The sequence below is a fragment of the Aspergillus ambiguus genome (genome assembly GCF_047715705.1).
Source record: "Aspergillus ambiguus strain CBS 117.58 unplaced genomic scaffold BDV59scaffold_24, whole genome shotgun sequence".
NCBI lineage: Eukaryota > Fungi > Ascomycota > Eurotiomycetes > Eurotiales > Aspergillaceae > Aspergillus > Aspergillus ambiguus.
Window position 1 is genome coordinate 345,539 of NW_027395537.1, and position 23,896 is coordinate 369,434.

Genomic DNA, 23,896 nt, shown 5'->3' on the forward strand with positions numbered 1-23,896 from the left:
GCCAGCTGAGTAATAAACCGCCATTGCTGACGACTCATAGATACATGGACACTTCCGCTGAACCTGCAGATCCAGCGAGAATACTGATGGATTCATGTATAAATATAAGATCGAGAGATGGACGCAGTAATGTATGTATGCAGATATAGTAGATGCTGACCAATCAGACGGGGCTGATTCAGCAGCACGTGAGTGTCACGTGCCCTCCCGGTACGGAACTCGATATCACCACCAGCACCGTCGACATCTTCGGCTTCATCTCTCGCTTCGCTCTCTGTTGGCCTCCGCAATCATGGCCGGTCCCAGCAAGTGTATGTGCCCGTTCGGCTCCGTTCTCCACTGTCCTCCGTACTGACCCTCCCAGCCCTGGTCCTTGACCCGGCCCTGCAGAAATACTACGGTACGCCCCCGACCCTGGAACAAGCGGACGAACGGCTAGAATGCGATGCTCGAAGGACAATTGTGCTGATCCTGATTCCCAGAACTCAACGCGAACCGCTACAAGTACTTCCGCTGGACTCCGCGTCATGCCTTCGCCGCCTTCATCTACATGGGTCTGATCCCCGGTGTGCTCGGATACGTTGCCTACAAGACGGATGTACGTGCCAGATATCCGCTGTATCAATCAAATTCATACTGACTGCCCAGGGCAAATACGACCTCCGCGGAAAGCGAAAGGAAGATACCATTTCGGAGTACTAGGGGACTGTATCTTAACGCAAATATACCTACCGTTCTCCCCTGTTCTACATCGTGATGCTCATGAATCTCAACACATCGTAAACTTGAATCAATTGGCGGATATCCTGGGACACACAACTCCATAACATACAGCCAGACCGGAACCCATATGAACCCGTAGACAAAGACAACCCAAATCAGCAGACAGTACAGTAGACATCCCCCCACCCCAACGGTCAATACGGCGCCCATCCACGGCGTCCTCTTCCCGGGCCCGGCCCAGACCCCGGTCCTCCATCGGGCAGTCTCTCACCGCGTCTCCAATCCCCCGGCGGGATGGCACGGTCACCACCCGGACCGCCACCCCGACCACCACGAGACCTCCCTCCAAACGCGCCGGCATCACGGAACGCACGCATGCCACCGCCGACATTGGAGCTGATCGCGCCACGACCAACCGTCAGCGGCGGGGCGACCGACCCGTCCTCCAACGGGGGCAGAATGGCACAGTCAATGTAATCGCCGATGACGAAGCGCGCCTCCTGCAGCGTCTTCTCCGCGTCGGCGCCCTGCATCCGCAGCGGGCCCTTTGCCGGTGCCGCCCCGTCGTCCTCGTCGAAGCCCTCGCGCGGGCCCACCACCACGCTCCCCAGGTCCTTGCTGAGGTAGCGGCCGCGCCCGGCGGCGTCGGGCCCCAGCGTCGCGGCGGCTTTGGTATCCGGGTAGATCAGGCGGAAGCAGAGGCGCGTACCGACGGCCGGGTCGGGCAGGAGATGGGGCAGCGCGGAGGTGAGGAGCTGGGAGAGCTCGCGCAGGGAGCACGACTGCCAGGTGTAGATCTGTAGGTGCTGGGCGGGGAGATGGGCAGTGGAATGGATCGATTGCGAGTGCGAGGTGCGGATGGCATTGGGGCCACTCACAGGACCTCCGCTGCTGGCACCTGGAGACGAGGGAATGGCAAAGTCGGAGAGATGGTGATAGTTGTGTTGTTGGTAGAAGAGCTTGAGGTGGAAGGGGGTGGTTGCTTGGCGGTCGATTGGTTTAGCCATGATGGGGTGGATGAAGTAGAGATTGAGGGTTATAGAGAAAGGATCATGGTAGAGAAGGAGGAAGAGGAAGAGAAGGTGGTGGTGTAGAAGATGTAGAGTTGAAGAAGTAGAAGTTGAAGTTGTATGAAGTTGCGGAGAGAGAGGCGGCCTGAGGCATCCACGCTCTCCGCCACTTCAACTTCTTCTACTTCTACTTTCCTTCTACAACTTCCACTTCAATTCTACTTCCCCTCACCCCGCCACCATGGATTTCGCCTCGTTAATGTCCAAGGAAATCTCCAAGGCCAAGTCTGCCTCCCCCGCTCCTGATCAGAAATCCCAAGACAAGAAATATGTGCGACGCGCCGATCTCGAAGCTGCCCGCGTGGCCGCTTACAACGAAGAACAAGCCCGACTAGCCCGCGAACGCGACGAGCGAATCGCCCAGAAACGCAAACTCGAGGATGAGGAGGCCGATCGCCGCCGTGAGCGCGAGGACAAGAAACGTCGACTTGCAGAGGAGTCGCGCCGTCGGCGCGAGGAGGAGGAGGCGGCGCTCGAGCGAGAGCGGCGCAAACGTCTCGGGCTGCCGGAGGTCCCCCCAAGTGACAAGGAGGACACCAAGGAGGGGGATGAGCCGGAGGACGACGATCTGGCCGAGGAGGAGCTGGTTGAGAAGCTGCGCGAGCTGAACGAACCGGCCCGCCTGTTCGGCGAGACGCATCGCAGTCGCCTGCGACGGTATCGCCGGCTGGTGCAGCGGTCGCTGACGCCGCAGCCAAAGATGACCGACGGTCCCATTCCCACGACCCTGGAGCCGGTGCCAGAGGTGGAGATGAAGATCTCCACGACGCTGCCCAAGGACACCGACGGACGGAAGTATCTCTTCCGCCAGCTGGCTTCCTACTTCAACATGGTCCTGGCGGAGTGGGAGCGGGCGCTGGCCCGTCGGGATGTCTCCGTCAAGCAGAGTCTGCAGGGCCGTCAGGCCTACAACGCCATGGTGCAGTCGCGCGAGAATCTGAAGCCGCTGTTTCGCAAATTTGAGAAGGTTGATGTAGACGATGGCGTGCTGGAGCACGTGGTCGAGATCGTCCACAAGGCCCAGCTCCGGCGATATGTCGACGCCAACGATGCCTATCTACGATTGAGTATTGGAAAAGCGTATGTGTCTTCTTCTCGTCGTGTCGTCCACGTCGCTAACCGTCCGCAGTGCCTGGCCCATCGGTGTCACCATGGTTGGTATCCACGAGCGTTCGGCGCGAGAAAAGCTCCATCAGAGCGACCAGCAGGCCCATATTCTGAGCGACGAGATCACCCGCAAGTATCTGCAAAGTATCAAGCGGTGTCTCAGCTTTGCGCAGACGCGCTGGCCCCCCGATGACCAGCTGCAGATCATGGGCTAGTGTCCATAGCATAGGATGTACTCTAACGATGATGTCTATACCCTGGGCCTACTGCATCCTCCATTCGAGCAACGAGGCGGCCATTCGGCCATGCATTTGATATACAAGAATCACCACCCTCCATATCTAACATCTATCCGTGTAATACAGCGCCATATATATAATCATGTCGATACAATGCTTCAGTCATGCCACATCATCTCCATACCTTCATAAGTGTCGTCCAAATACTTCCTAGCAGCCCCGAACCCCCAGGCTTCTCAGGATCCTGGGAGTCCCCGCCCACGGGGACTCTATTGCGCCGGTTCGCAGGGTCCGGATACACATCATGGCCGTCGATACCATGCATCACACCGACCGGGGTCTCCATCGGCCGAGGAGTCACCGGCGCTGACCGTGTTTGCTTCTCCCCGGAGTGCGTATTGATCAGCCTCCCCGCTGCCTGCACGCAACTGCCATACGAGAACCGAATGAGCGAGTCGCCCGTCAAGCTTCCGATGATGAACACGTCGCGAGCCACCTCCACGTCGTTGAGGGCCTTGCTTCGCAGCGTCTGGCCAGAGATGGTCGGATTTATCTCAATCCCGTTGTCATCCCGGCCTAGCACCTCCGCCAGAAGCGGCTTCTCCAGGTAGCCTAGCGAGCCTTGCCGACCGGTAGCATAGACCATGCCGCGAACGGGGCGGTCAAAGGTCACCCCGTCGCTGCGGCGGAACGTGACGGTGGCCGAGTCGGCGTGCATGGCCACGCCGATGATCTCGGTGTTGGGCAGGCCCTCGTAGAGCTGGTCCCACGGGCGACTCTCCAGGAACGGCGTGGACATGGCGCGCTTCATCTTGACGGGGCGTTTGTTCGGCCTACTCGGCTCCGCAGCGAGGGCGGCCCGTTTCATGAGACGGTACACCCCCGCATATTCCGGGTAGGCCTGGTGGTGGCACCCGCGCAGCGGCGATGGCCGGGTCTCGGGCTCCCACTTGAAGACGTGGAGAATGGGCTGGTCGCGCGGCGCGGAGATGATCACGTCTGCTGCCGAAAAGCCCGAACCGATGACCAGGAACGGGTGGTCCGGGGTCGGCTGCAACGAGGCCAGCGGCTGGAGCATCGGACGGGGCTGGATGACCTCGGTGAAGATGCCGCTGGCTAGCACCAGATGCTTGCAGTGGATGCGATGCGACTCGACGAAGAACCCGGTGTCGGTCCGCGAGATGCCACGCAGTGTCTCGTGGGACCGGAACACATCGTCAATGTGCACGGCGTGGGGGTACTCGCGGAAATAATCCGCCGTCTCCTGCCGGCTGGGCCGCGTGAAGGCCGGCAGCTCCTTGCCCGTGGTGCGCTGGTGATGCTTTGCGAAGGAATACCCGGGCAGAGACAGCATGGACGCATAGCTGAGGGTCTGGATGTCCCAGCTGGCCGGCATGGGGTTCTCGGTCCACTGGCCGCCGGGATGGGCTGCATTGCCGAAGACCAGGTGGGGGACGGCTTTCTCCGGGAGGTACCGCCATTCCACGTTGGTTGTGCAACCCAACTCCTCCACATCCACGCTGGGCCGCACGAGGGTGTCCAGCAGGACGTTGACAGGGAGGGCCTGGGTGGAGTAGGAGAGCCGCGAGGCGGCGAAATGCTCGGTCAGCACGGGGACGTTGACGTCCAGCAATTGCGGAGCATCCTTCAGTTTGGCGTGGAGCAAGGGGTCAGGATGCGGCGGATTGGAGGAATAGAACGGGAGATGGCCATGGAGGATGTAGGAGAGGATCATGGCGGAGGGGCCGTTCCCTTTTCACGGCATGACATGGTTACTATCTCGGCCTGTCAGAGCAAAGATGGCGACATACCGATGATTATGGTGTCAGTTTCAATGATGGAAGGCAAATGATATGCCTCCGGCGGCCCAGTCAGCCCGGGGCATGGTGGACGGTCCATGCGATAGGATTTCCCCGGAGAATGGAGAGGCTATTTTCTTCTTCACGGTGGGTCTAGCGAGAACCGTTACAACCTTCCACTGAAGGAATAGCAACGGGGACAGCCATGGAGAGACTGAATCATGGGAGATGAGGTTGCACAGAGATTCTCTATGCAGAGGGGCAGCGAGGAGAATCAGCAGCAGCAGTGGGAGGGGCAATTCCGCGAACAGCCCGTCGCTGACAAAAGACCCAGATTAACTAATGAACCAGATTAGCTCAGATCCCGTACCGTTTAGCTCCTGGGGGGAAGACCTTGGCTCGGACGAGAACGGTGGACGGCGGAAGTATCATGATCATTACCTCAGAGGGATGTCTGCGACGGCGAGGCACTGACGTTGCGGCACAGCAGCATCCATGGCACTGACCATCAAGAGACAATCACGTCATTTCTGCCTGGAGGTCTCTCCTGCTCGCATTTCTCCACCGGAAGAGAAGACGACGACACCGAAAACGGCAAAACGGCAAAAGAGGGCGGAGGTGGAGGATGAGTAAGCTGGCTGACTCATCTGTCTAGTAACCTAGTTTGTAACTAGTTATTTGGTATTGGATTGAGAATATGGAGAATAGTGAGGACGTCAATTGAAGCCGTTGATATGCGTGAGGGATGTATCTTCAGTGTGGGGAATGCCATGTGCGACTGATCTGGTATGTTTCAGTTCGCCAACGTCTAGGCGTCCTAAGTGTCTCGTAGATATCGGTTATTTGGAGCAACATACGAGCACATCAATCATGGATATATACTCCTGACCACAAGACTATGACAGCGTTTGTGGCTCTTGTCAATATAGCCGCTGACAGCCAGCCGTTTCTTGTTGAATATAACAGGTGTTGCCCATGCAGTGTCCAGCAGACAGCTCTTCTGAGGCTGTCTTTCAATCTGGCTAGGACTCAACTACATCTTGATGACCAGTATCCATTCTGGGCATGGTAATGCTGCGATAATGATAGAACAGGACGCCCAGCACTCCCTCCAACAGTCACTCAAAATGGCGTTGACTGAGACAGGGAAGCGTTGGTCAGCTAGTAACTGTGTTCAGGATGGCAACTGTACCACAACAGACGCTAGAAAGGCATATCCCATGAGGAGAAGAGAAATTAGTGACCACGTTTAGGTTCCTTGCCCCGTTCTTGCTAGCAAGTGAGTTATTTCGACTGCAACCTTTCATATCCCCCATCTCCTATGTACAGTTGAAGAATGTTGCCGTGCTTTTTGGAATATCAACACTACCAGTTACACCCTTGCTGGAGCAAGCATACAGCGTAACGAAATGGAATAAAGCACCAGTACATAAGGTTCAGAATACTCCGTATACTTGTATCAGGGCTAACCCTGTGCCCTACTTCCCGATGGGGACGACGCGTGGCCCGGTTACATAAGCTGATTGATAGGAGAAAAGGGTCCAGCAGCAACAGGACATCATCATCGCCGCCGTATGTCGACGACCAGCGCGGACAGAATCCCTCCCCTGCAGACGCATCCCGGCACATCCTACGCTGCCATGATTTGCCACCCCGGTCACACGTCTTCTCCGTTCTGATTCCCCGTCTAGACCGGCCCGCGATAGTCCGTCGGAGTTGGCTCTAGCTTCTCCGCAGCCACCGCCGCAACCATGTATCATCTGGCCAAGTCGCTGTATATGTATGCCACGAGCAAAGAGGGTGTGTGCGCTGGCTTCCATTCAAAGATCCTTGACCCTGTGTAGCTAATGAACCCGCCAGAATACTCCGTCCTCCTCCTCGGGCTCGATAACGCCGGCAAAACCACCCTCCTCTCGCAAATCAAAGCCCTCTACCAACCCCGTCCCGATGGCGCCCCGGCGCCAAATCCCGGTAAAACCGTGCCGACCGTCGGCCAGAACGTCGCGACAATCTCCCTCCCGGACATGAACCTGAAGATCTGGGACGTGGGCGGTCAGATCTCCATGCGCAACCTCTGGCAGAGCTACTATTCCAGCTGCCATGCGATCATCTTTGTTGTCGACAGTACCGACGTCGGTCAGGACCCGGACATCAGCCGACTCCTCAACCGACGACCGAGTTCTGCCTCTGGCCCCGGGGACGATGCCTTCACGGAGCAGATGGTGGGGATCGACGCCCCGAGTAGTGAGTTTGGGCGGCTCGACGAGTGTCGCCAGGTGCTGGAGTCGGTGCTGAAGAACTCGGATGTGGCAGGAGTACCGATTCTGGTCTTGGCGAACAAGCAGGACCGCGAAGACTCCGTGGAGGTCGTCCGGATCAAGGAAGGGTTCGTGCGCAAAGTGTTTGAGGGCGAGACGGGTACCGCGCTGCGCGATAGTCGCGTATTGCCGGTGAGTGCATTGATGGGCTCTGGTGTCCAGGAGGCGGTGGAATGGGTGCAGAGTCGCGTTAAGTGGAATAAGGAGGGGAGACCGCCTATTATGAAGTGATGATGACTCGGCTATCGTTGCGGACGGCCGTACATGGCGGTTCGACGTGTATTATGTTTCTTCCTATTTTGGGGCATGCCTGGCGCTTAGGGGTTACCATCTGCGATGATACCTAGATTTTAATCTTCTTTCTTTGTCTTCTAACGTTTCTCTTGAATTGATAGATCATTGATATGACATGCGTGGTTACGCCGCGGTTTGTATACATTCTCTCCCAGTGGGCCTTTGATATAGGGCTTGATAGAAGACTGTGCGATGATGTCGCCTCCACCCTTTTTATCCAAGGCACGCAGTCACCGCTGATGTCACAGAACCAAAGGCAGAAGAGATTGACGGATCTCGATCTCTTTTCTATACTTGTTCGATGAAGTCAACGGTGACCTCCGTTGACGTCATATCCGCCATCCCAACGTTGTATAAAGATGCCGGCGGTCAATACTGACTGCAAAAAAAAAGGATCCTCCTTTACGCTTGACTCTTTATATACATCAATCCTGTTCTATACGTCTCTTCACCATGAGCAACCTCCACAAAGTCAACCCCGAGAACAATCCCAAGCAGGGCTTCCGTCCCTCCGCCGGCGATTCTGCTCCTTTGACAGACAAAGGTGTAAGTTGTGATCATTGCCCATGTAAATCCTATATATACTGACGTCGCACAGCATCAGCCTGGTCGCAAGGTCTCCCCCTACGACAATATCCCTGAATCTAGCGTGCAAACCTTCCCTCCTGGCACCGCACCGGCCAGTAACTCCTATGCTCCTAATCCCACCGGCGAGAGCGGGAGTCAGGCTCTCAATCCGAATGTGGAGCGTAGCCACGGCAAGGAGTCAACCAAGACAAGCGCCAGCGATACTTTGATGGGGTCCACGAGCCAGGATGTGCATACTGGACTGGGTCATCCCGGCAGCGGGCAGACGAGCACCGAGCTCCGCCATGACGGCCAGCATGGACGGAAGAACCCTGGGGGTGGCCTCGAGAGCGTTGGAGCCAACAAGGGCAATAACATGGAAAGGCAGATTCCTGAACAGCGAGGCATCGAACGTGATAGTGCCCAGGGCGGGCAGCGTAGCACCAAGGGCGCACTAGCTGCCGAGGATATGCGACCGGAGGGTGCAGACACACTCTCTTCTGAGTGGAAATATGAGCCCCAGACCCAGAGGCAGAGATTCCAGTCTTAAACGGACGATCGGCTATGTGGATTAGGATATGCTAGAATGGACACGAGCTCTTTCTCAGGTTAATACTTATATTCGCATCGAAGACTCAAACGAATTGATTACACGTACCTCGAGGTCTCGGGATAAAAACCAGGTTGCGTGTCTAGAATTCGTTTCGAGTATTTATGGGCTTCCCTCGAAGATCAAGAAGCAGATCGATGACGGTTTCGCTCATTTCGTACCGTATTATTGACATGGCCATCTGCACTGGCCGGATTAAGCTTCTTCGGCCAGCTCCGTGCGATGTCGATATTGGCTCGCGGGAACCACATCTCGAGAAAGACGTACAGAAGAAAGTCGATCACCACACACAGACAAAATAGCTTGCCGGCCCACACTCCGCAGCCGTAGTATCTCTTTAGTCGATCAATGAGTGCAAAGCTGCGGACGCGATCTCGGGCTTCCCATCCCTGACCGGGATAATAGCCGTAGAACTCCTCGGGTGAGATATCCCCACTAATACCCTGGTATACGCGTTCCGTACGCCGGGCAACGTCCGTCCAGGAATACATCATTTTCACCTGGTCGTGGAAACGATCTGTGCGAACCTTATTAGAGCGCAGTGCCGCGATCGCTTTGCCAGTCGCCATCACAATGTCATCCTCCTCGGGTTTAGCGAAAGTGGTCATATGTTGAGGAAGCACTTCGGGGATACCGCCCACACGAGTACACACAACGTATAGTCCGCAGCTCGCAGCCTCCACAATGACTGTACCGAAAGCCTCGGTCAGACTGGGGTGGAGGTAGATGTGGCCACGGACCATCACGTCGCGGACCTCTTCATGTCGGACGGAACCAAGCATCTCCACTTTGTCCTGGAGTACGTTTCTTTCCAACATTTGTTCCAAGTCAATGGCTTTGGGGCCAGAACCAGCAATGATGAACCGTACGTTTGGATGGGACGCGAGAATGCGCGGGATTGCGGCGATGAGGAGATCGGTTCCTTTGTTGTAGAATAGGCGGGAGATGACGACGATTGTGATGATATCATTCGGCCCGATAGGGGTCGGGGTTGTCTGAGGCTCTGATGGTCCAGAAAGGCGGTCGTCTGTTCGAGGTCGGAAGTTTTCTGCAACAACAGCGTTGGGAATGACGGAGACCATAAGGGGATCTAAAGACGCTCGAAGGACCGTGTTCTCCTTGCTGTACATCTCCATAAGCATGCTGAATATCCAACGAAATAGCGCCGAGTTCCTTACCAAGTATGACTGACACAGATTACATGATCCACATCACTCAAGGTGAATTTAAGCAACTTGTTCGTGAGAATAGATGCTGCATCGGCGAACCCGAATAGGGAATGATCCGTGAAGACTGTCCGCAGCCCCATGGTCCGAGCATGGAGAATGGCCTCCTGACAGAAGCAGCTCAAGCTAGCATGTCCATGGACGATTTGAATCTGCTCACGGATGACAATATTCCGAAATATGGGGAAGAAGGAGAAAACGGTAGGCATGGCCGACTCGCGGTAGATGACGAAGAAAGGCACATGGTAGACCTTGAGACCATTAGTGAGGTAGCGAACCCCAGTGCGTCCTTTGTACGCATGGGTAATAATGATGACTTTATGTCCGCGATCGATCAGCTTCTGGAAGGTAGGCGATTAGATCAGTATGAAACCGGTGCAGGATCGGTTTGGTGGTCGTACGGTCGATAATTGGTAGATGTGACTTTCAATCCCCCCTGAAAATATTAGCAAAGAAGCGATTATTGATAAGCCACGAACATACCTGGTTGGGGAAAGAAGAAGTCACAGACCATACTGCGCGCAATTGTTGTCAGCTCCTGAGCTCCCACCTAGGTCCAAAGGACGTACGCAATGTTATAAGACATGGTGGGCGAGGTCGCTACCACATGACAGACTAGAGAAATTCAGCGCAGAGCCAACACTGGCCCAGTCCATCATCCAGGAGGAAGAAGAACGACGAGAGCGCAACGATCAGGAGTTGAAGTTGTTGTGATGCGACGGATTGCGATTGGCCGAAAGAGCGCTGGAAGGGCGGTCCGTAGGGCGGTAGGCGTTTCTGCCGGCAAATCCTCCCCGCTGCCAAAAGTAAAAGAAAAAAAAAGCTCTCAACAATCAATCGCTTCGACACTTCGCTCCATCTGTCTCCAGTCACACCTTCTTGACGGTGGAAGGGCTTTATCGACCATGTCTGGTGGCAGTCCCTCCCATCATGTTTCTTCCAAGAAATCTCACAAGAGGAAGAGAGACCTAGATGCCTCCACCGCAACTACTTCGACTGCCACGCCGACTAAAAAGGCAAAGAAGATGGAGAGTCCCCTGTCCACTCCGATGCAACTCGGGGATAAGCGAAAGAAGAAGAAGAGACATTCCAATGCCAGCACAGGTGGTGACATTCAAGAGAAGACGCCCCGGAAAGAAAGTCCTGTCGCGTCGGATAGCGGCAAGACGGCATCTCCAGGGAAGAATGATGATCAGGAACCGAGAAAGAAGACAGCGAAGGAGACAAAACGAAAGAGCTCAGGTAGAAGTACTGGGACATCTGAAGAGACTACGCATTTGAACGAAAATGCTCCGCGGGAAGACAAGAACGGTCGCCTTCCAAAGTCTGGCGAGTCTAATGGACCAACGGCCGCAGAAGATGATAACTCGACGACCACCAACAAATTCTCCGGTATCCTATCGAAGTTTGCACGGTCTAAGAAGGTCAAGGAGGTGGCTATCACACAAGAAAAGAATTCAGCCGATCGAGAGGAGACGGAGCTTACGAGCACCGAGCCAGTTGTAGCCCAGGGCCTGGAACCTCTGCCTCAGCCTGAACCGGTCCTTGAGCAGGAAGAGAAGCCGACATATTCATCTCTTCCCGCGTGGCTGGCTAACCCTCTGAGGACCTCAGCTGACGAGCGGACGAAGTTCTCCGACCTCGGAATTGAAGACGAGCTGCTCAAGAACCTCGAAAATAATGGTTATAAGGAAGCATTTGCCGTTCAATCCGCAGTTATCCCGCTATTACTGAAGGGCCCTCGCAACCATCCAGGCGATCTATGTATATCTGCTGCTACTGGCTCAGGGAAAACCCTGTCCTATGTTCTTCCGCTAGTGACAGCGTTGGAGCAAGCCCCGGCACCACGAATGCGGGGTCTGATTGTCGTTCCCACAAGAGAGCTGGTAAAACAGGCAAGGGAGGCGTGTGAACTGTGTGCCGCGGGTTCTGGATTGCGCGTTGCCTCTGCCGTAGGAAACGTGGCTATCAAAGACGAGCAACGCTCGCTGATGCGCATCGACCAAGTTTACGGCCCCGAAATTTCCAGCGAACGACAAACTACGACGATGACTGATGAAGACTGGACAAATTTTAGCCTACCAGAATATATTGCAGATGTCGGCGATCAAGGAGAATGTCTTCCCGGCTATGTCCATAAGGCTGAGCCGAACATTGACATTCTCATCTGTACGCCTGGCCGCTTGGTCGACCATATCCGCTATACGAAAGGATTTACGTTGAAGCATCTAGAGTGGCTAGTAATTGACGAGGCTGATCGGCTACTCAATGAAAGTTTCCAGGAGTGGGTGGATGTTGTGATGAACTCTCTGGACTCCCGGAAAAATCGTGACGCATATGGGTCTAGTGGGGAGATTATGGCAGGCCTCGGGCTTCCTATCCAGACAAAGGAGCCTAGGAAGGTGATTCTAAGTGCCACCATGACGCGAGATGTTACAAAACTGAACTCCCTCCGACTTCTCAACCCTAGACTCGTTCTTGTTGGTTCCAGCGAAACCACAGGTGAGGATAATGACGATGAGATGGCGTTGGATCGTGCAGACGATCAATTCACCTTGCCGGCCACGTTGAAGGAGCATTCGGTTTCGGTTGGGGATGGTTCGCAGAAGCCCCTCTACTTGCTGCGCCTCTTATTATCGCACATTAACGCCGGCTCAACCAAGAGCATTAAGGACACAAAACCGGAAGATTCCGAGTCTGACACGTCAAGCTCGGGAGATTCCAGCTCGGAAGATTCCAGTTCGGACGAGTCGAGTTCCGATAGCTCTTCTGATGACTCCGACTCCGACTCCGACTCGGAGACTTCTAGTTCTAGCTCAGACGATTCGGATGATGAGAGATCTTCGTCCAGTGACGAATCCAGTTCATCCGACGAATCAATGTCAGACGATGAAGAGGATGCAGCTGTTGACACCAAACCTGTTTCCCCTCAGAAGACTGTTCTGATCTTTACCAAGTCCTCTGAGTCTGCCTCTCGACTGTCTCGGTTACTCTCACTCCTTGATCCCTCCCTGGCGGATCAGATCGGCACGATCATTAAGTCCAACAAATCCTCGGCCTCACGCAAGACCCTCACAGCCTACCGTCGCGGAAAGATCTCTATCATCATTGCCACGGATAGAGCTTCTCGAGGTCTTGATCTGCCATCCTTGAATTATGTCGTCAACTACGATGTTCCTCCAAGTGTGACGACTTATGTGCATCGTGTTGGACGTACGGCTCGAGCTGGAAAAGAAGGTTCTGCTTGGACCCTCGTTGCGCATCGGGAAGGTCGGTGGTTTATGAAAGAGATTGCCGGCAGTTCCGATGGCAAGATTACCCGGTCATCCAAGATGAACAGGGTCAATATGAAATTAGCCGACATGAAGGAAGCCAAGTCGAGGTACAGGAGAGCGCTCGACCTGCTGGAGAAGGAAGTGCGAACGGGAGGAACGGTGAAATCATCCCACGCGACACAATAGGGGAATCGGGTGGATATGTCCCGAAATTAATGTATATAATTTTTTATCAAAACACGGAGCATCTCTCAAATGCCGGCTTGCATCCTGTAAGGATTGTAGAGCCGAGATGTGGCTGGTTGACTAGCGGTTAGTCAATGCTTGTGTCCAACGCTAATCCTACGCAGCAATATCTGTTGATAGTTCTATCTACGACCTCATGAGTGTAAGGGCTGACGAGGAGATATAAAATCGAAAACTGATATCAACAGCATCGTCATTTGCACCGACGTTCGGCGCATATCCGATCTGCTCCGATCCTAACGACATCCACCTTCGATCTCCTCACGTTCTCCACTTCGACTCTCCCTGTTTAGCCAAAACTTCGGTTTATGCGAAGCTGCTGCATTAGGATCACGTTAGTCGGCTAAATTGCATCGTGCATTGGGAGAAATTTCGGAGTTTCTGGGACCGTGCGAATTCTACGGAGTACGAGTCTGCACTGTCATCCACCCATCCTGGGCTGTCTCCCGATGCCAGCAATACTGATGCCATTTGACGTTCCCCTATCCCCTACATTAGTAGTTCTTCTGTGTCAGCTACAATTCTGCTCTATATGTGCGCAGCATCATTACTCGTGGCGGCTTCAAAAGGACTGATTGCGCGGGCACAGGGTACCTGAATCGTGGACTATCAACCCCTTACTACTTTTGACTTCGATATGGCTAGAAGGCCCTGCCTAACGGATATTCAGGCTGAATTGCCTAGCGTGGGGCTATCCTATACAATATCCGACGTATCCCCGCGTCTTTGGATGTGATCGCCTGCGGGACCTGCTTTATTCGGGAGCTGAGAATGTGGAGTGTGGAGTCGGGGCTTGGGATTGTTGTACGATGCTGACGGCCTGTGCAGCTAGGTCTTGTATACTCATTCAGCGCTATAAATTGGGCTGCTCCTCACCCGATTGATTGGCATTGGGTCGACCGGAAACACTCTTGCTCGGCAGGCAGATATGCATACCATGCCTCCTGTCGCATCCGTCGTCGCCGTCCTGGCGGCCCTGCTGCCAACTACATTGGCCCAGGCAAACACGAGCTATGTGGATTACAACCACGTACCCGATCCTGATCTTTTTCCCCAGTGTATCGACACCATCCAGCTCTCCTTCCCGGACTGCGAGAACGGACCTCTCAGCAAGACTCTTGTCTGCGATAGGTCGGCCAGACCCCATGACCGAGCCACCGCGCTGGTCTCCATGTTCACCCTCGAAGAACTGGTGAACAACACGGGAAATACAGGAACAGGTGCACCGCGACTCGGCCTGCCCAAATACCAGGTGTGGAGTGAGTCTCTGCATGGCTTGCACCGCGCCAACTGGGCCGATGAAGGGGATTACAGCTGGGCCACCTCCTTCCCCCAGCCTATCCTTACCATGGCGGCCTTGAACCGCACTCTCGTCCACCAAATCGGCGAGATCATCTCCACTCAAGCCCGCGCCTTCAGCAACGTCGGCCGGTTCGGATTGGATACCTATGCGCCCAACATCAATGGCTTCCGCCACCCGGTCTGGGGACGTGGCCAAGAGACCCCCGGCGAGGACGCTTACTACCTCTCCTCAGCGTACGCCTACGAGTATATCACAGGTATCCAGGGGGGCGTGGACCCCGAGCATCTCAAGCTGGTGGCCACGGCCAAGCACTACGCCGGCTATGACATCGAGAACTGGGATGGCCACTCGCGGCTGGGCAACGACATGCAGATCACCCAGCAGGACCTATCGGAATACTACATGCCTCCGTTTGTAGCAGCCACGCGCGACGCCAAGGTACACAGCGTGATGTGTTCCTACAACGCGGTCAACGGCCTGCCCAGCTGCTCCAACTCATTCTTCCTGCAAACCCTCCTGCGCGAGACCTTTGACTTCGTCGACGACGGCTACGTGTCCGGCGACTGCGGCGCTGTCTACAACGTCTTTAACCCGCACCAGTACGCCGCCAACGAGTCCAGCGCCTCGGCAGACTCCATTCGCGCTGGCACCGACATCGACTGCGGTACCTCCTACCAGTACTACTTCACCAACGCCTTCGAAGACGGCGAAGTCTCGCGTCAAGACATCGAGCGCGGCGTCATCCGTCTGTACACCAACCTCGTGCGTCTGGGCTACTTCGACGGCAACGGCAGCCAATATCGCGACATCACCTGGTCGGATGTCGAGACCACCAATGCGTGGAACATTTCTTACGAGGCCGCCGTCGCGGGCACCGTCCTGCTGAAGAACGACGGCACCCTCCCTCTCGCCGACACCACCCGCAGCGTCGCCCTCATCGGCCCCTGGGCCGCCGCCACCTCCCAAATGCAGGGCAACTACTACGGCCCAGCGCCGTACCTCACCAGCCCGCTGGCCGCGCTCGAGGCCTCCGACCTCGACGTGCACTACGCCTTCGGCACCAACATCAGCTCGACCACCACGGACGGCTTTGCCGACGCCCTCGCCGCCGCGCGCCGAGCTGACGCGATCATCTTCGCCGGTGGCATTGACAACACCATCGAGGACGAGGGCCTCGACCGCATGAACATCACCTGGCCGGGCAACCAGCTGGCGCTAATCTCGCAGCTCAGCGAGCTCAACAAGCCGCTGATCGTCCTCCAGATGGGCGGCGGCCAGGTCGACTCCTCGGCGCTCAAGCACAACGACAACGTCAACGCCCTGCTCTGGGGTGGCTACCCAGGCCAGTCAGGCGGCCCAGCCCTGCTCGATATCATTCGCGGCGTACGCGCCCCGGCCGGACGTTTAGTCACGACGCAGTACCCGGCAGAATACGCGACGCAGTTCCCGGCCATCGACATGAACCTGCGCCCTAGCGGATCTAACCCGGGCCAAACGTACATGTGGTATACGGGCGAGCCGGTGTATCCGTTCGGGCACGGCTTGTTCTACACAACGTTTGCCACGGAGCGGGCAGCCGGTGCCGCTGCCTCCAACCAGACCTCGTTCAATATCGATGATCTCCTGACCGGCCCGCATCCGGGCTATGAGTACCCCCAGCTGCGGCCGTTCCTGCACTTCTCCGCGCGGATCACGAACACCGGCAACACAACGTCGGATTACACTGCCATGCTGTTTGCCAACACGACGGCCGGCCCGGCGCCCCGTCCGAACAAGTGGCTGGTGGGTTTCGATCGTCTCGGCGGGCTGGAACCGGGCGAGTCGCAGACGATGACTTTCCCCGTTACTATTGACAATGTGGCCCGCACCGACGAGCTCGGGAACCGTGTGTTGTACCCTGGTCGGTACGAGCTGGCGTTGAACAATGAGCGGTCTGTCGTGATGCGGTTCAGTTTGACGGGTGAGAAGGCCGTGCTTGCGAAGTGGCCGTTGGAGAAGCAGGAGATTCCGCCGGCATGATCGTATCGTATGAATAGACTGTTGGATTAGATTATATAGTTTTCGAGCGGTTAATCCGCAATACGATGCAACTTTAGTTTGTATAATAAGAATAACTATTCACACGGACTTGAGCCTTATATAACACCAGACGACGCTCCAAAATGACTAAATAAACTCCAAAGCAAATAGGCATAATCATGAGCTCGTTAGGACCAACCCTATAATCATATCTACATACCAACCATGCGGAGTAATTCCTCATACTCGCCAGTATTCCGGACCATATCCCAAAACACGCCCTGTTTTTTGATCAGATCCGCCGGAGAGCCATTCCTACACCAGTTAGCGAAGCCGCCCAGGTTCAATGACAAACCGAAAATACTCACTCGATAATCTCTCCATCCGCCATAACCAGCACGCGGTCATAATCCATAATGGTGCGCAGACGATGCGCGATAGCAATAATGGTGCAATCAGGGAACATGGACCGCAACACCCGCTGCATATGCATATCCGTTTCATGGTCAACCGAGGCGGTGGCCTCGTCAAGCAGCACGACCTTCGAGCGGCGGCACATCGCTCGCGCCAAACTGAGAACCTGACGTTGGCCCTGGCTGAAATTTTCCCCGTTAGCAGCAACGGGTGTATCCAGCGCAAGCGCGCGCGAAAACTTGTTTCCATGGTCGCTGTTGTGCGGGCCTGGTGGAGGGCTCCCGACACGGGTGTTCATGCCGCCGTTTCCCTCCAGGACTTGGATGGACGTACAAGCAGCCAGGGCAGAGCGCAGCTCGGACTCGCTAGCTACGCCAAATGGATCAAGGTTGGAATGCACATCGCCCGAGAAGAGAACCGGCTCCTGCGGAATGAGGGTAACGCTGGTGCGGAGCCGGTTGAGAAGCACCTGGGAGATATCAATGCCGTCGATAGTGATGCGACCACGGACGACATCAACGAAACGAAGGAGCGACAGCCCCAGGGTGCTTTTGCCACTTCCGGTACGACCGACAATCCCGATGCGCTCTCCTGGGTTTGCGACAAACGATACACCGCGGAGCACGTCAGGCCCGTCATGGTGGTAGCGAGCAACAACGTCATGGAACTCAACGCGACCGGCAGCCGGCCAGCTGGCAGGGAGTGCAGCGGCCGCCTTTGCGTGCTCCTGCTCGGAAAGCTGCTCTTCAGAAGCTATGTCAGCGTACTCGCGCATGCGCTGAAAGCAGTTCAACTCGACTTCTAGCTCGTTCGTGGTGCGGACGAGCGTGAGGATTGTTTGACTCAGGCCAATAGCGTTGGTCAGCGAGAACCCAACGAGCGCAGCAGATCCAGGCCAGAGGTATGCCATACATCCGGCTGCGGTTGCGACGGAGGCAGCGCAGAAATCCGACCGCACCGACACCCATCGATTACAATTGTACTGGGCTTCGGCTGATCGGGCATGCACAGCAAGCTTCTCCGCAAGGAGCCTCTGGAAGACGATGTCCATACCATTCCGGGCACGAATGACACTGAGGCCGGCCAATGAATCCGTGAAATGCGAGAATACAGGGGAATAATTGATGGAAGTGAGGCGTTTGATGGAAACCTGCGCTCGAGTATACATTTCACCGATAACGAATCCGGCGGAGCAGATGATAGCGGCGGGCAGCGCAAATATGGGCATGATAGAGGCGACACTCGCAATGCGAAGGAGAAACCGGAGAGCATTGTCGATGGACATGCGAAGCCAGTCAATAAGGATTGTGTCCATGGATCTCGTATCATTTCCAAACCGATTGATAGCTCGGCCGATTGGGTGGTCGTCGAACCAGGAGATAGGGGCTGAGAGGACCGCCGTGACGAGTTTCTTGTGCATCTTCTTCGCCGCCACCCAACTTCCATACTGATAGATGAGGTTGTTGGTGAGTTGCATAATGAGAAATGTGACGACGGAGGCGACATATATAGCCAGGTAGAACATGGTATCAGGCCTTTCATATTTTTCGTAAGCGCCTGTCCAGATGGAGAGCCAGTAAGTAATTCCGAAGTATGTGAGTTGCACAGAAACGGTGGCTAAGATGGCGATAGGGGCATAGAACGGCCCACCAAAAAGGCGCATGTACTGGAAAACTGTGGCGTGTCAGAATTACCCACAGCAGAGAAAATCCATTAACCTACAAAGAGACCGCGGTACTCGCCCTGTAAGCGACGTTTCCTGTACAATGCGACCCGTCTTGCCCGACTGCCGGCCGTAGATCGCAGGGGAAATCGTTGCCGATGGATCTACCGGTGAATCACAATGATCAATGGCTTCTGGGTTTCCCAACGTGCTTGTGTCCGTCTCTGTCCCTGGTGTGCTGCAACGGGAGGATTGCAGGAGGGCCTGCTGGATAGCTGACGATACCGGGATAGGCATTACTCTGCCATGCTTCATGCGAATCACCAGTTCAGCTTCTTGCAATGCAGGTGGGTAATGAGTGACCAGGACCACCGTGCGATCGGAGAGGAGACCGCTACGGAAGCATTTGTCATATACCAGCGTGGTGGTATGAGTGTCGAGTGCAGAGAAGATGTCGTCCAGCAGCAGCGTAGACGAAGGCGAGTATAGCGCTCTGGCCAGGGAGACACGCTGTTTCTGGCCTCCAGAAAGAGACGTTCCCTTTTCTCCCACCACGGTCAAGTCACCAGCCGGTAACTGCTGGAGATCCTGCGTCAGACCGCTGGCTTCCACGACAGAATTATAGCGCGATTCGTCGAACGGGCTATAGAACGTAATGTTCTCGCGTATCGTGTCGTTCTGTAACCATGGTGCTTGTGGCACATACGCCACATCTCGAGGACAGGTCGCAGAGCCTGACTCTAAAACCGTCTCGCCCAGGAGAGACAAAAGCAAGGACGTCTTCCCACACCCAGTTGGACCGGTGACAACATTGAGGGCACGGGGTTTGAAGCAAAGAGACACATCATGCAACCTGAACGCAGCGATCGGGCTGCGACGAAACGTGGCATTTTTCATCTCCAGCGGCCCCTCCGGATGCCTCTTAATTTCTCCAGCAGAGTCGAAGAAGTGATCCACCCGACGAAGCGACTCGGCACCCTGTGCGGAGTACCGACTGACGTTGGACAGCCAGACAAATTGCGATCGTAGGGTCTCCATGATCGAAAGGGACGTGAAGGCAACTGGAGCTCGCAATGGTAGTCCCGTGAACAGGACGAAGATAGAAAACATGACCAGCAAGCTCACCATCGGGAGCAGGTCTCCAGCCATCGAAATGGCTGCTGCGTAAACGCTGCGTTTCCAGAGACGCCGTTGTTCAATCCCACGGACTTCATTGATCGAGTCCATAGCCGCATGCTCCCACCCAAAATATTTCAGCGTGCGTATCGAACCCAGGTACTCGGAAATCCTCGCCAAACGCACATCAGTAGCGCGCATCACGGATTGTTGGATGCGGGAGACCCTGCGAGACGCCATTGCAGGAAGTGGAGTGAGGAGCAAGAGGGCCAGAACGCCAAACACGGACGGCCACCCGAGCATGCGGTAGAGAAATACAAGAGCAAGCGTGGTAGCGATCGGGCTTGCCGTCGCGACATAGAAGATGTCCCGAGAGTTATAGATAGCATCGACATCGTAAGACATCAAGCTGGTCAGGTTTGCCTGGCTCGATTTCGGCACACCCTTGGATGATTCCATACTTCGAGGCTTCGAATGCCCTTGTTCCTTGGGACGACCCACGGAGTCATCGTAAATATACGATTTCATCGCCGTCTGGTATATCTCTTGAACGAGTGAGATATTCACCCGAACAAGGAGCCGAGTAGCCGTGAAGATATACTGCTGGTAACAAAGAGAACGAGTCATGGGCCCAATAAATAGAAGTGAGACCCAAAGGACTGGCTGAACAATCGCATCCTCCGGGCTTTCCAGAAACGCCAATAGCCGCAGCATCGCATACGGAGCGATAAAGTCCACAACAGCGGTAATAGATGACCAGGTCATCATCGTTCTGATCTCTGTGCTGAGCAACCGACACAGTGTTCGCAGAGTCTTCCCGCCTTTCAGACGTTGTTTCTTAATCTTTTCCAGCCATTTCGATGGGTCATCGTACGACGGCAGCGGCGGAAGATCATCCATGGTCAGGTCCCTGCGGAATCCGCGCAGGATAACGTATGTGATCCATTCGTAAGAACAGTAGTAGGAAAACAAGGAGCACGTCTCCTCGGGGGACGGCTCTCCTGTCGTTAAGGAATTTTCGGTCTCCGGGTCCACTGCAAAGGGTCGACGTGGTCGGGGTGTCGCAAGCGCAATCAAGATTACGGCTGCCATACATAGCATGAGAGCAACCCCAACTCTACTGGGACGATAAGTCGCGCCAATGATTGCCATAGGGGCCAAATCCTGGGCAAATGCCAGGATCGAGGCGGCCAGAGCCATTGCATTCGCATGGCGATACGCATGAGATCGATAGGTGCGGTCTCGGAAACAGTACTGAATCAAGGTGAGAAAGACGATGTAGCTCAGCAATAGAGACCGTTTCCATCCGGGTCCATGGTGAAAATGGAGCCATCCCAGACAGCAGGCGGTGATAGACACAGCCAAGTGAGCGCAAGCATACGGAACAGAGACCAGAATCTCCAAGTCGTCACCGGGTGTTGGGGAAGCACCTCGGGATTTGGACCTGCGCCAGCGTCTCAGGCAACGCACAGCGACTGAACAGATGATGAAAACACACGACAGCAAGAATACAGCCAAATGCAGATTGCCTGTCGCAACAAGGTCCGAAGCCTGCTCGGTTCGGTGGATCCAAATATCCCTGCGAAAATAATCAGTTACTGAATTTCAGAACGAGTACAACCGGAGGAGCTCACCTCGGGCCTCGAGAGCTGTCCCCTAGCACTCTCGTCCCACCTTCCCTAGCACGTCCTACCGGAATGGCGAGGACATGCTGGGAAGATAGGAGGGGCTCCATCCTGTACAGTACTGGGGATGCGATGTCACCGAGGTGCTTGCATTGGTCGTAGACAGAAAACTCGACCGACAGGAGCGCGTGTCGTGCGAGTGCAGCATTGGCAGGAGGGGACGAGTACTATTGACAGAAGTCCCGATCAATTTGAGGCAAAACTTGGTCCATCACACCCACCGAGTTAGACGGTGGCAGGAAACAAGCGTGGAGTTGGAGAAAGAGGGGAAGTCGGGGAGACGAAGTGATGTCCGGAGACGTTCTGCATCGGGCCGGAAAAATCGGGGATGGAACCATGGGTCAGGCTTAGGGCTGCATCTGATAACGCCCTATCTGATGTCCGCCTGCGCTTTCAGGCACCGTTGAACACTTGGATGGTACTTGGAGGATTCTAGGATATCAGGAAATGGAATTAATCAACTCATAACACGCATAATGGAACAATACCGTCACGTTACCACCATCAGTCATCCCACTGGGGATCGTCCGTTGCGATACAACCACAGCCGACTGACATCCTTCACCTTTACGGTCTTGGGGTTGTGGTAGCTGTCAGGCACCGGTTCACCCAGAATCCTCTCCTGCCCATCGGGTCGGAACAATGTGCTGTGGTTCGAGTCGTCCCAATAGTCTCTTCCGCATCCTCGGGACGCAGGGAGTTCCACGGGCATCTCCATAAACTCATTCGTATCCGGCATCTCCTTGTCAGGGCCGATCGGAAACATCATATCCAAGTAGTGCTGGTTCATCTGGTGACCCTTTCCAGGGCGGATGAACACCTGTCCCACGTAGCGGTTCGGCACACGGGCGAAGTTGATAATGCCCCAGCGAGAGACGAGGTCGCCGGAGTTGGCGTAATGCTCGATATGGCGGATATATTTGGGGCGACTGGGTTCTTCCCCGTTGCTCGACCCGTCCGGACATTGAACCAGGGACTTGTACGGGTTGTTGAAGTGGTTCGCGGCGCTGCCAAAGGTGTAGACCTCGAGCTTGCTGAGGATGTCGCACGACAGCTCGTCTATCAGCCAGTCGACGACCAGGCCCCCCTCAATGCCGCCCTGACTATGACAAATAAGGACAACCTTGTCGTATTTCGGGTCCAGAAGGGTCTTCTTTGCGAGAGCATACGTATCTCTGATATCCTGTGTTGCGTAGCAGAAGTTCCGCTGGACCAGGCACTCGATGATGTCGAACACCATCCCATATCTATTTCCCTGAGAGTCAGCATCCTTGTCGCATGCGGTAGAATAGCTAGACTCACGTCCGATTGTGCACTCCGGTCACCCTCCGACCGAAGGAGTACGCCAGTCGGTCGATGCTATTCTGCAACCACCGGCGTCTACACATGACCCGTCAGTCCAATTCGGAATACAACAGGGTTCGTCCTGGGCGAATAAAGAACCATACTCACCCTACTGCAACACCGTTCAAGAAGATCCAGTGTTCACGATGGTGTTCTGGGCGCTCCGTGTGGGGGACCACCGACCGCAGGATGGCATCGTGCCGGTTGAACACCACATGGCAGACAGCAGCATTTATCGTGAGAAACACGGCCGCATAGATCAACACACCCAGCGCGGGAAGCATGAAAAGCACGCAGAGCGGCAAGGATATGAGGAATGCCAGCTGAAGCACACACAACACCAGATGCACGAGGAAGATGCCGATATTCGCCGGGCTCGGGTACATCTCATCCAACGAGCCGCTCAAGCATGGCGTTAGGGGCAAGAAAACGCCTGGGAGACTGGGTAGACATTTAACAAACAAACGGATGTCTGCGATCAGCAGTTTCAGCGGGGCGTCAGTATACGGCAGCGGCGCCTCCTCTTCGGCCCCCTCTTGGCAGGGGAGAAAAGACACGGGCATTGGGAGTGGTGGTGCGGTGAAGATAGCAAGTGATATGGATGGATTGCTGGGATAGTAATGTATACTGGAGAGGGAGATGCGTGTAGATGAAGGAGAAAAGACGAAAAGAAGTTGGCGAAGTTACTGCTCCATGTATCGATCTCGTGATGGCCTCCCCTTTCCCCTTTGGGAACTATACTGGACGACACCACAGGCTAGGCAACCCACACCAGCCGACGCCACATGATGCTGTCTTGCATTTGCCGATGAAAGCAAAAAACAGTTGAGACTTGTCTCAGACTACACGGCTTCTTCCTTTGCGTTGTCGGTTTTATC

At 55.2% G+C, this 23,896-nt stretch overlaps 11 protein-coding genes across 11 annotated transcripts; 6 read left to right on the top strand and 5 right to left on the bottom strand.

Annotated features, from left to right (window-relative positions):
- Positions 1-292: 292 nt before the first annotated feature.
- On the top strand, positions 293-702 carry BDV59DRAFT_203487 (uncharacterized protein; the record flags this gene model as incomplete). The annotated part of the gene is made up of 4 exons (XM_073694279.1): positions 293-311; positions 365-400; positions 483-598; positions 649-702. 4 exons carry the CDS (start codon positions 293-295, stop codon positions 700-702), a joined length of 225 nt encoding a protein of 74 aa, XP_073546346.1.
- BDV59DRAFT_182085 (SAP18 family protein) lies at positions 577-1,873 on the bottom strand. Its single transcript, XM_073690329.1, has one exon. It carries the CDS (start codon positions 1,728-1,730, stop codon positions 918-920), a length of 813 nt encoding a protein of 270 aa, XP_073546347.1. The 5' UTR covers positions 1,731-1,873; the 3' UTR covers positions 577-917.
- A 24-nt stretch (positions 1,874-1,897) lies between these two features.
- BDV59DRAFT_66136 (mRNA splicing protein PRP18) lies at positions 1,898-3,213 on the top strand. The gene is made up of 2 exons (XM_073696863.1): positions 1,898-2,873; positions 2,923-3,213. The coding sequence occupies exons 1-2, from the start codon at positions 1,975-1,977 to the stop codon at positions 3,113-3,115; spliced, it is 1,092 nt and encodes a 363-aa protein (XP_073546348.1). The 5' UTR covers positions 1,898-1,974; the 3' UTR covers positions 3,116-3,213.
- A 98-nt stretch (positions 3,214-3,311) lies between these two features.
- Positions 3,312-5,038, bottom strand: BDV59DRAFT_194272 (uncharacterized protein; the record flags this gene model as incomplete). The annotated part of the gene is made up of 2 exons (XM_073692368.1): positions 3,312-4,891; positions 4,951-5,038. 2 exons carry the CDS (start codon positions 5,036-5,038, stop codon positions 3,312-3,314), a joined length of 1,668 nt encoding a protein of 555 aa, XP_073546349.1.
- Positions 5,039-6,498: 1,460 nt separating this feature from the next.
- On the top strand, positions 6,499-7,680 carry BDV59DRAFT_66147 (ADP-ribosylation factor family protein). The gene is made up of 2 exons (XM_073696864.1): positions 6,499-6,738; positions 6,799-7,680. The coding sequence occupies exons 1-2, from the start codon at positions 6,690-6,692 to the stop codon at positions 7,485-7,487; spliced, it is 738 nt and encodes a 245-aa protein (XP_073546350.1). The 5' UTR covers positions 6,499-6,689; the 3' UTR covers positions 7,488-7,680.
- A 249-nt stretch (positions 7,681-7,929) lies between these two features.
- Positions 7,930-8,758, top strand: BDV59DRAFT_66167 (uncharacterized protein). Its single transcript, XM_073696866.1, has 2 exons — positions 7,930-8,096; positions 8,149-8,758. Exons 1-2 carry the CDS (start codon positions 8,004-8,006, stop codon positions 8,665-8,667), a joined length of 612 nt encoding a protein of 203 aa, XP_073546351.1. The 5' UTR covers positions 7,930-8,003; the 3' UTR covers positions 8,668-8,758.
- Positions 8,759-8,787: 29 nt separating this feature from the next.
- Positions 8,788-10,644, bottom strand: BDV59DRAFT_66163 (phosphatidylinositol N-acetylglucosaminyltransferase subunit A/GPI3). Its single transcript, XM_073696865.1, has 5 exons — positions 10,523-10,644; positions 10,437-10,468; positions 10,355-10,389; positions 9,906-10,294; positions 8,788-9,849 (listed from the first exon to the last, which is right to left on the bottom strand). The coding sequence occupies exons 1-5, from the start codon at positions 10,537-10,539 to the stop codon at positions 8,850-8,852; spliced, it is 1,473 nt and encodes a 490-aa protein (XP_073546352.1). The 5' UTR covers positions 10,540-10,644; the 3' UTR covers positions 8,788-8,849.
- Positions 10,645-10,799: 155 nt separating this feature from the next.
- On the top strand, positions 10,800-13,471 carry BDV59DRAFT_182099 (putative ATP-dependent RNA helicase DBP6). Its single transcript, XM_073690330.1, has one exon. The coding sequence runs from the start codon at positions 10,859-10,861 to the stop codon at positions 13,412-13,414; it is 2,556 nt and encodes an 851-aa protein (XP_073546353.1). The 5' UTR covers positions 10,800-10,858; the 3' UTR covers positions 13,415-13,471.
- Positions 13,472-14,411: 940 nt separating this feature from the next.
- xlnD (beta-xylosidase XylA) lies at positions 14,412-16,796 on the top strand (the record flags this gene model as incomplete). Its single annotated transcript, XM_073694280.1, has 1 exon — positions 14,412-16,796. One exon carries the CDS (start codon positions 14,412-14,414, stop codon positions 16,794-16,796), a length of 2,385 nt encoding a protein of 794 aa, XP_073546354.1.
- Positions 16,797-16,850: 54 nt separating this feature from the next.
- Positions 16,851-21,953, bottom strand: BDV59DRAFT_66202 (putative ABC multidrug transporter). Its single transcript, XM_073696868.1, has 4 exons — positions 21,624-21,953; positions 18,933-21,568; positions 17,165-18,884; positions 16,851-17,111 (listed from the first exon to the last, which is right to left on the bottom strand). Exons 1-4 carry the CDS (start codon positions 21,722-21,724, stop codon positions 17,009-17,011), a joined length of 4,560 nt encoding a protein of 1,519 aa, XP_073546355.1. The 5' UTR covers positions 21,725-21,953; the 3' UTR covers positions 16,851-17,008.
- On the bottom strand, positions 21,926-23,781 carry BDV59DRAFT_66208 (uncharacterized protein). Its single transcript, XM_073696869.1, has 4 exons — positions 23,127-23,781; positions 22,977-23,054; positions 22,163-22,921; positions 21,926-22,106 (listed from the first exon to the last, which is right to left on the bottom strand). Exons 1-3 carry the CDS (start codon positions 23,579-23,581, stop codon positions 22,183-22,185), a joined length of 1,272 nt encoding a protein of 423 aa, XP_073546356.1. The 5' UTR covers positions 23,582-23,781; the 3' UTR covers positions 21,926-22,106; positions 22,163-22,182.
- Positions 23,782-23,896: the final 115 nt, after the last annotated feature.